Genomic DNA, 10,323 nt, shown 5'->3' with positions numbered 1-10,323 from the left:
TTCCAAAACCAACAGCATATGACTTTAGAGGCCTCTTTGAATTCTTAGCACTTTAGAAGCTGGAAGAAAAGTTTCATTTAATGTCTAATTAGGACTTACTGTCTTCTCTAGGTCTTGAGGTGATTCGAAGTGAACTATAGAACCTGTTGGATTCCAGTGCTCAATGAACGTTAGGGAATCCAGCCATAAGTATTTATAACGATTTTTTTAACTGACTATAGAGATTTGCGTAAGAGAAAGTCTAGTGAAAGTGAAATCTATTACCTACCTTGGCTGATAACAAACCACGTGGAGAGGGGACTGCGATTTTGAACGACTGTGCAAGGGCAGTAGTAAATAGTAAACCACTGGCAGACACGGAGCCGCTCTGAGAGTTTGTGTTAAAAATGTATGGCACGCAGCAAGAGTACACTTCGCTCAGTGCCCAGGGTGTTTGTGTAAGATCCGATGACTTTAAACCCCTTTATCACCTGAACGATCCAGTGCGCTCGTTTGTTTAGCCAGCACGACAATGAAATTAGTTCCACATAATTGAGCAGCACATACACAGACTGCGGGTCACATGGCACAGAGGCACGTGTTGGCGCAGGCTATCGTCCGCCGCGAGGAGCGGCCGGTTACTGACGCGTGCCTCTTTCGTAACAGGAGCGGGGGAAACGTGTTTTTCACAGTTTTGACCAAAACTAACTCTCATGGTTTCCCCTGAAATCGTATTCGTCAGGTCTGTGCGCGATATTGGGCTGTGTGGTGTAGAAGCATCAACAATCTGTAGGTGAAAGGTAGGTTTTATCATGTGTACCTGGGCGCTTTGTCTCAGATTAATACATCTAGAACTCAAAGCTCAGAGCTTCACTGCTGTGAGTATTCGTGCAATGATTAACATTTAACATCTTTGAATTCAAAACATTACAAAAGTACAACAGATATTGCAAGAGTCACAGCCTGACAGAGCCTATCTTGCAAGATCCCATAGGCACATGTATTACATCAGAACAATCCTCCATCTGACAGGAAAAGTAATTGATCGAGGAGTTCAACTCTGTGGCTTCTTTTAAGATTTTTTTGCTGATGAGTCTTGCTAGACATCTGCATGTATATGGTTTCTAAAATTTGGCTGAATTATTTCGTATAGAATGTTCAACATATACAGTATCTTGTATAAATTAACTAATCAAAATCCTTGGTTTGCTACCTATTGTAATAAAGAGTAGATCATCAATAACTTGTTACATACACTGCTGGTAAAGTTCAGATGTTTGAAAAAAGCTATTTAGTTTATAATCCTCATTTCACTGTTTTGTTAAGTATCAGATTTTTAATAACTGTAGTTTTGATAAACAGCATACTCCCCTTAGTAATTATTATTCAGCCCTGTGTCACTTACTCCCACAGCCAAATTGCTCTGTATGCTATTAGATCATTTCACAAGGATGTCTTCTTATTGCAAACGCAATGGTAATTTGAAAACAATATTGACAGTTTCAAAATCTCCTTTACATAAGTGAATAAGTAAGACAAAGGTTCTCTGGGATTTTATGTTAGTGTAAATTTGTATAGCTGTGATACAACTTGTTTTACTTTTCTTTTCACCTGTGTAACAGAAATGTGCATGCTGGTCAAATCTGTAGAACTGTATTTTACATACTCGACTCCAACTCAGAGCCAATGTGAATATTCACACTCAGGGTTACACTGATGTCATCTAAGGCAGTTCTAATCTGCAGTGATCAGAACCTTAGCAAGACTCCAATATGTTCTATTGTGCTTCTGACCCCATTTCTGTCATCAGGTGACAAGCAAAAAAATTTCGCCTCTGTTAAAACCCCAAGTAAGAAGTAAGTAAGATTTACTGGAAGCTTAAATGCTCCTGCGTGTGCCCTGTGATAGCACAATAAGAAAAGCTTGACAAGCGATCCTCAGAGGAGAACGTGTAGATTAAGTCTGAGTGTGAACTGGGATGACTAGAAAGGCTCACATTTAGCACCTAGATTCCAGTGTTTTATAAGAGGCCATTAAATATTCACAGCAAAATTGAAAACGTTCGTTTTTAATATGTATTGTTGGCATTTTAAAAATGCATATTTGCTGTTTTGCATTTTATGTAATAGCAAAGGAGTGAAGTCATCATCACAGAGCACTTGGGCATTTTGCAGGAAAGGAGTCTGATGCAGTATCATTACCATTGTGACTTAACGTCTTTCTTAAATATATTCCATAGTGTTTCAAGATGTAAAAAAAACAGTTTGCATTTGCTTAGCACTTGTAATGACACATCACTTTATAGCCTTAGAAGGAATTTTAATACATTTACATAGAACGATACTACAGAAGGTAGATTGATTGAGAAAAATGCAGCATTAAGCTACTGCGATAAAAATAAAATGTAGAAATGAAGAAAAAATATAGTGCCTGTTCAGCACCTACAGCAAATGAGGTGAAGGACGAAAGTAAAATACACTTGAATAGTGAGTGAACAGTCTGCCCAAAAGTTCAGCACAGGAGCTCATGGTCTGGGCTTGTGTGGCTGGCTGTCCTTATGATACTGGTTTATAGGTTAGCAAGGCAGGGATATACTGTAGATCATAGGATGCTTGCAGATGGCTGGTTCTAACAAAGAGGACAGCAAAGGTAAAGTACTGTATAAGCAAGCAGGTAGCAGAACATGCACATAGGAATACTGTCCAGGCTGAAATATTCACAGTGATTATGATGGGAAAAGGAGAATGGAATCTACAAATTTGCATGCAATCTCCTGTTTTTCTTTCCTCACCCTTACTGTCTGAAAAATGCAAAATAAAGATGTCAATACTTTCTTCCTCAAGCTTTGCATTTATTTTCATTTTTTTAAAATATGTGATACATTGTTATAAAATAGAAACTGATATAATGGCCTTTATACTCATATTCTCATTCGGGAATGACTTACTGACCTTATCTCTGTTGAATCTTTCACACTGGTCACTCCTTAGAAAGTATATCACAAGAAAATGATGTTCCCTTCCAGTAACACTACTGCAGCATGAAAGCAGAACTTGATGTCTGTGGGTGTTTCACAAAGTAAAAGCAATTCATAACTAAAACAATTGAGAAGGTGTCATTAGTTGGATTTTATTCATTTCTGTCCTCCTGCTTTGCAACATATGAATTCAAATGATCATCCAAATAAGAGCTCTTTGGATGCTGTGACAATCCAGTTGTTTCACTTTGTCTTCACTAGCAAATCTTTGTCCTCAAAGACCATCTCTCAGGTGAAAAATGTGCTGATGATCACATCCGCCTTGTGGATGATGCAGTTGTATTGCACAACAATCAAAACGTTTCAAGCATTCTGATACAGTACAGGGAAACTGGTCAATCACTGATATGCTTCGTTTTAAGAAAACAGGGATACTTTGTAGAGAGGATGCCGAGACGACACTGTTGAATAAATGATATTTCAGTAGTTCGGTTAGATCCTAGGGAATATGAGATAGAGACAAGATATGTTGTGAGTATTTGGCATGACTCGCCAGGCTGAGGGAATGGCTGTCTAGCAGTGTGTGATAAGGCTGCATAAATCCCCCTCACTATTGTAAGGAATGAGCTGGGGAGCAGCTGCAGGGGTGTAGATAATAATAATAATAATTGGTTACACTTTTATAGCGCTTTTCTGGACACTCCACTCAAAGCGCTTTAGAGGTAGATGGGGAGGCGGGAGTGGGGGGTGTGCGTGTGAGAGGGAAATATGTGAAAGGAAGTCCTGGGTGCAAAACTAATCACTAATATACACAGGTGAATGGAAGTGTGTGAGAATAGGCTCTAGCTCTCCTCTTGAAATTCTGTTATAAACTCCAGCTGATCACTTCTTGGATGCATACATTGCCTTTATTTTTTAAATGCCCTCAGCACCCACCATCACTGTTCCAGATTCTTAACTTGATTTGCTTTCTGTTCTATTTGATTCATATCCTAAACATGAATTCTTAAAAATTATATTGATAGATTGATAAATGATGTTATCATTTCATCACATAAAATGATATCAAGAGAAGTGGGGCCATTTTCTCTCGAGAAATACATTGCCCTCATTTTAACAACATTGATCTGTCCAGGAAAGATGCCTCTGTGTCCCCTAAGAAAAAAAATGTATGATCCTTCCCAAACTGTAAATATGATTGATTGCTGTTTTATAATGACCAGAGCTGTGTGTGCCTGCATTACGAACTCACCTCAGATCAATGTGATGACATGATGTCCACAATATTCTATACAGTTGATGGCCAAAACAAAGCACATTGCATGAGCTAGCTTCACGACTGCAACATGTGGCTAATGAAACCCCTCTCTCAACAAAATTAAGCATTTCAGAACTTCTAGCAAGTGACAGTCTGGGTTATGGATGGGGAGCAAAACCCCCAGAATGCACTGCTGTCCTCCGGAGAGTTTACCCCAGAAAATGTGCTATTTTGGAATTCTTTTTTTTGCATGTTTGGAAATTAGATTAGCTTTGTTACAATCTTCCGTGTTTTGCTTTTCCCCACTGGTTTTGTCATGACGTTGTAGTGTTTTATCTTGTTTTCACTGTGCCATACCACCGTAATAGATAGGGCCATATTATAATCCAGCTAGTCCTGGGACTTCATCTCGTCTCTTCAGGTTTTTCCTAGTAGAATATACAGTTTAACCGACTGATTTTCTAATCAACCTGAATTAATCCATCAGAGGAAAACTTTGGATATTTTGTCCCAAAGCCTCATCCTCCTCAGACGTTGGCAATCTTAAATGATCGAGTCTCATTCAGATTATTTACTGTTGTAACCCACAGCAGGGAGCTCACTTGGATTGGAGTGAATTCAACCAGGAAATACCGTTCCTACCTCCGTTCAGATTGGCCCACACTGAAACTTTAATGGACATTTGGAAAGCTGAAACGGATATACGTTAAGCATCTACACACTTTGACTTTCCATTTAAAGATGGGAGTTTTTTTTTTAAAGAATAAAAAATAATGCATGTGCACATGCTTTGGAAATACTCGAGTTTACATTTTCCATTTCCTTAACTGTTTCATTCTGTCTCCAGGAAGCAGACTGAATAGTTGCAAAGTGAGGGACAGTGACCCAGCATACATAAGTGAGGCCTGTGGTTATCATTGCCTCTGTACCACAAAAGGATTTGTAATGAGATCATCCTTATGAAACAATAATCCATTGTCATCACCACCACCTCGTCTTGCCTTGCTGGTTATGTATCCTAATTTGGAAGCTGTGAACTAAAATAATACACATCTCCACATACACACAGAGAACCAAGGATGAGAATAAGACTCCCATGACAGAAGCGTTTTGGGTTTTATGAGCTGCAGATCAATACTGGTTTGCTCTCACACCTGGCGTAATTTGTGTTAGCTTAGTACATGCATATAAAATGTATTTACCTGCTACATATCCGTCTTTGTTTCATTATATGTAGTGAGCATTGCTTGGATTTGTGCAGTGCCTTTCATTGCATAGTCCCCCAAAGATGCTTCATACAAAGGAGAAGATCCAGCTCATCCGCCAGTGAAGAGCAGATCCCCAGCTAGGCTGGCACTCTGCTCATTCTCCTCATCGTGCAGAAAAACTGGGGAAGAGGTGAGAAATTGCTTCACCAGCTGAGTTATGGGGGAGCTTTAGGGAGTCCAGATTGTGGAGACCTAGAATGGAAATCAGCTTGGACACCAGGGTCAGCATTGGGTCTTTAACGACCAGGTAGGAAGGACCTTGATTTAATACCCCATCCCGAAGGCTGGCGGTTTCTACAGCACAGTGTCCTCTACCATCACACTCCTTGGGAAACCATAGTTTAAAGATGGAAGAGTGCCTCCTACTGGTCTGCCAAACCCACTTAGAGCCGCAACCCATAGGTTTTCTTCAGCCCGTGCCACTATTGACCAGGCCCAGCCTTGCTTAGCTTCTGAGCTCAGGCTACACAAGCATCGCATTGTACAAGAGCCAGTCTCTGCTGATGAGAAGCAGGACTAGAACATCCTGCTGCCACCAGCTTGCTTGTCAGGAGGGATGGTGCTGACTGTGTAATGCACTTGCTTCAGATGTACCTCCTTGCATTTATACCAAAAACGTTCCAGTTTTGTCCTGTCGGACCACAAAGCCGTTTTTCACATGATTGCAGTATCACTTACAGTAGGTGCGTTGTTGCAGACCCCTTACAGGATGTGAGGTTTTTTTTCCCCGGTTCCATACAAGTCATCTATGTGGAGTGACAGGGAAATTGATGCCCCATGGACATTATCTCCCATGTCATCCACTGACTTCTGGAACTGTAACAAAGTCAGATATAACTCTCAGGCATCCCTATCCTGGTCTGGGCTTCTTAAAGATCGGCTTTTCCATGCTCAAAGAGAAATTAAGGGTCTTTGAAATGTTTTTATACCCTTCTCCTGATCTGTGCCTTTATACAGCTTTTATGGAGTTGGAGTTGTTACAAAAGGTCCCTGGTGTTCATGGTTGAATCTTTCCTTGAAATTCACTACCTGACTGAAGGACCTTACAGACACAGGCACAGCACGTTTATTCTGAAGCAATGTGAACTACTATTATTGCACTCAACTAATTGTGCGGCTCGTTAAGATAATTATTGTGTACCTAGGTTTTCCACAGCAAAAGTCTGGAAATTTATGCAATCACGGTTTATATTTTTTTCACATCGTCTATTTACTTGTTTTATTTGTTTTGTTTTGTTTTTTGCTTTGAATATGTGGAGTGGTTTGTGTGTATATCAAAAGAATTGCTACTACAAAGGAACCTGACCGCTTTAAAGACACAACCTTGAGACCCGTGCGAGAGTCTGGAGACTTCTGCCAGGCTTGTCTTCGGGATTATCAAGGATTGAAGGAAAACCGCCTTCAAAACAGCATGCATACGTTACTACCCAAGCCTGCTCATTGTTGTGGTAGAACTTCAAGGCGGCGTTCACATTGTCCCATTGTTGTCGAGCTGTCTAATTACACGGTACACGCGGTCACCGTTTTCTTCTAGATGGACAAGGAACCGTCATCTCCTCCGAGGAATGCGGTGAAGGTCGGTGGCGGTTGGTGACAGTTGCAATGCAGGCTGTGCCGATCTTCGCACGGACCCGCAGTGTCTGCTCCTGGCGGGACTGCAGTTTTCCAACTGGCATTAAAGAGCGCTGTGGCGATCTCCTCTCGGAGGCGCCGGGTAAGCCCGTGTGCGCTGCTCTGCAAGCACGCACCGGCTGCGACACTGCGCCCGCCTGTCCCGGGGTTCAGCGGCCCCCCAGCTGTCTGTGTCGGAAGCTGCAGCTGTCTGTGCAGCCCGTTAAAAAAAAAAAACGACTTTATTTGAGTTGTTTACTCGGCCCAGTTCGTCCACGTCACCGGCCCAGGAGATACCAGCTAATCTGTCAATCAAACTGGCCCGTGCACCTGCAGCAGCAGGCGAGTATCGAAGATTTAATAGCAAAACCCCTCGGTACGCTAGGAGACCAGACAGAGCGCAGCCAGCATCATTTAATAATCGACGTGAGCACTTGATCTTTGAAATACAGCAATATTCGTGAGCAATCATCATATTTCATTAAAATACATCCTAATTACATACTTGGAAGATCTGTCGTTCATCTCTCTAAAACATCAACATAAAAGGGGATGTATAGTCCAGTAAACTTTTATCTGTCCCACTTGTTGAAATAGCCTCGTTATTTAGGGTGTTGCGCCCACTCGGTCGACTTGGGATAGTGGATCTACATGACAAGCAGCGGTGCTGTGTGCGTTGCTTGCCGTATGAATGAGTCATCATCGGTTGGCAACATGCGTCCATCGTGTTGGTGCAGACACGGCCGCGTTGACGCTGTGGTTTCTGTGGCGGATAAGCAGCACAGGGGGATACACGTCCATCGGACTGATCCACACAGAAGGCGAGACCGCCTGCGCCAGGTAGCATCAGTGAAGGACAGGGGGAGCGATAACTCGTCTGCGAGCCGAGTGCGGACCAAGCCTTGACCAAGTTCAGAGTCGCAATCGCCCTCTGCCGGAGGAGAGGCGCCAGTGACACTACCCGACTGCAGTATACTCCTGCTCTCCGGCTCAGGGCTCTCATTCGCTAGAAGATGGCGGACTGCACTTCACTGTTGGATGAGGAGCTCTCTTCTTTCGTCTTCAATTACCTGACAGAAAACACCGGGAGCCAGGTAGGAGCAGCCCGGGTTTCATACCGGCAGGATCGCGCGTCCGGGGCATAGTCGGTGGTCCTGTGCTTTATTCTCGGAAACGCCAACGTTGCAAGCCGGCAGCCTGTGACAGCCGGTATTGCACATGAAACTGCAGCCGGCGTCTTGTGCGCCTCTTGACTGTAGTGTGGGCTTCACGTGGAGACTGGGGAACTGCAGCCTGGCAGTTTTATCACGGTCGCAGGGCGTGCTTTTCGAAAATGGTTTTAAGAATAGAAATCAGGGAAAACAGGTGTGTGCGTGCGTGTGTGACATTACCCGTGCAGTGCCTGAATGCTGCGTTTTCTGGAAACAACACAAGAACACTTCGCAGCATATGCAGTGTGTAGAATACGCAGCTACTATAGTTCCAGCCCGTTCAGTTTTTTTTTCTCCATTGACTGTACAGACACGTGGGTGTCCTTTTTTATCAGAACTTGCCGTAACCTTTTACTTATCACAACTTATTTATTTTTAGAAAAAAAAACTACATTTATATCTGCGGCAGTGTGTAATGATTGAATAATATATATATAGAGAGAGATTTTGAAACTGAATATGCATTTAAACTGATTCCGGTACGTCTCGGTCTGCAAAAAAAGGAAACCACAAGGAAGTTGTTTTAAATTCTCCCTTTACATACACTTCTAGCGCTGTTTGTGCTTGCGCCTTGCCGACTGGAGCTCGTACGCGCGTAAATGTGGGATTTTGCGGCTGAACTTGAGCTCCAGACAGGCTTGATCGCGGCACGCCAGCGGGATGTTTCTTTAAGACGAAGTTGTAACAGCGGAGTTGCGCTCTCAGATCGCAGGCGACACGCTTACTGGGTCACCGAGATCCAAAGGTTTTAGACGGATGACGAAATGTTTCATTGTAACGTGAGGTGGTTTGATTTTTAATCTCCTCCCCCCCCAGCTCAAAAATAACAAGTTGATTTTTTCTGTCCCTTTTGTAATAGCGTTTGCGTAACCATACCGGCGACCAGTGTTACAAAACCGGGGGTAGACGGGGGGGGGGGGGGGGCTTTTATATGTAACACTTTTTGTTTGCATACATAATCTGGCGAGAGGGCATGTGTCAGACTTCTGTCATCACTGATGAAGCAGTATACTTTGTCGCGCAGGTATTCCAATAGCATACCTATAATTTATTTGCATTTCGAAGCATCGATGTTTACCCATGCTGAAATATTACATTTTAACTTAAAATCCGCGTTATCGTCGCAAAATGTCACTTTGTTGTAAACTAGACTGAGCAGCGCTATCTCCAAGATACGGATGTAACTGTGGAACAGGAACAAAATACGTCTTAATGAGTCCTTTAGGAGTACCGGTAGCACGTGTGCTCTTAAGTAAATGAATGACCCGTTTCTTTTTTCCCCCGAAACGATTTCACCTTTGAAGAGTAAAGAATATTTGTATTTGCTTTGCGTTTATTTGGGGTAGTTCGGGCTCGGGCGGATCGAGGGGGCTCGGGCTGTGGTGGGAGCTATTCCGGATTCAAGTCACATGCTTTGATGAATGAAGTCTGCGTGGCGAGGTGTCGGCCGGCATTTATCAACCGTGTGAACCGTGTGACCCTCACCCACAATACAAACCTCAATAAATGGGGGGTAATTCATGCATCGGTATTCTTCCTCTGTTATTATGATCTTAATGATTGTTGTGTTGTTGCAGATCCATGTGTGACGAGTGCTCGTGTTAAACCTGAACGTCTCCCCCCCCCCTCCTCCTCCTCCTCCCGATTTTAGAGCGCAGTGCTTGCGAGTTCCTACCGCTTTACTGCGGTCCACATTTACAAGTCCCACACGGGGCAACATGTGAAAAACTGCGCCCAGTCGAGCGTGTGAGCTCTGGGCAGGTGAACCGCACAGCGTCATGGAAAAGAAAGCTGCAGTGCTTCTGCCGTGGTCAAGTTCAGCGGCGGACAACGTCTTCCAAGCTGCGCTCCACACTCGTGACCGGGCTAACAGACGGGCGCTGCTGCAGTCATGTGCTCTGCTGTAGTAAAGGAAGGAGGCGGCTCCGGTGACGCGCTCTGACGACATCCCCGGGCACACTCCCGGGTCTGGGAGAAGCGCGCTCCCGCGGGCCTGGCTGCTCTCATTGCTGCGCACCG

The 10,323-nt window shown here is 43.6% G+C and overlaps 1 protein-coding gene across 1 annotated transcript in view; it reads left to right on the top strand.

Moving 5' to 3' along the window:
• Positions 1–8,094: 8,094 nt before the first annotated feature.
• The window catches only part of ppargc1b (peroxisome proliferator-activated receptor gamma, coactivator 1 beta), a 64,902-nt gene continuing 62,673 nt past the window's right edge, over positions 8,095–10,323 (top strand). Inside the window, exon 1 of the mRNA XM_088932422.1 lies at positions 8,095–8,187. Within this exon, the coding sequence (XP_088788548.1) occupies positions 8,107–8,187 (81 nt within the window). The 5' untranslated portion in view covers positions 8,095–8,106. The remainder of the gene's footprint in view (positions 8,188–10,323) is intronic.

Source organism: Atractosteus spatula, chromosome 14 (assembly GCF_055471065.1).
Source record: "Atractosteus spatula isolate fAtrSpa1 chromosome 14, fAtrSpa1.hap1, whole genome shotgun sequence".
NCBI lineage: Eukaryota > Metazoa > Chordata > Actinopteri > Semionotiformes > Lepisosteidae > Atractosteus > Atractosteus spatula.
This window is presented reverse-complemented; position numbering and strand designations above follow the sequence as displayed.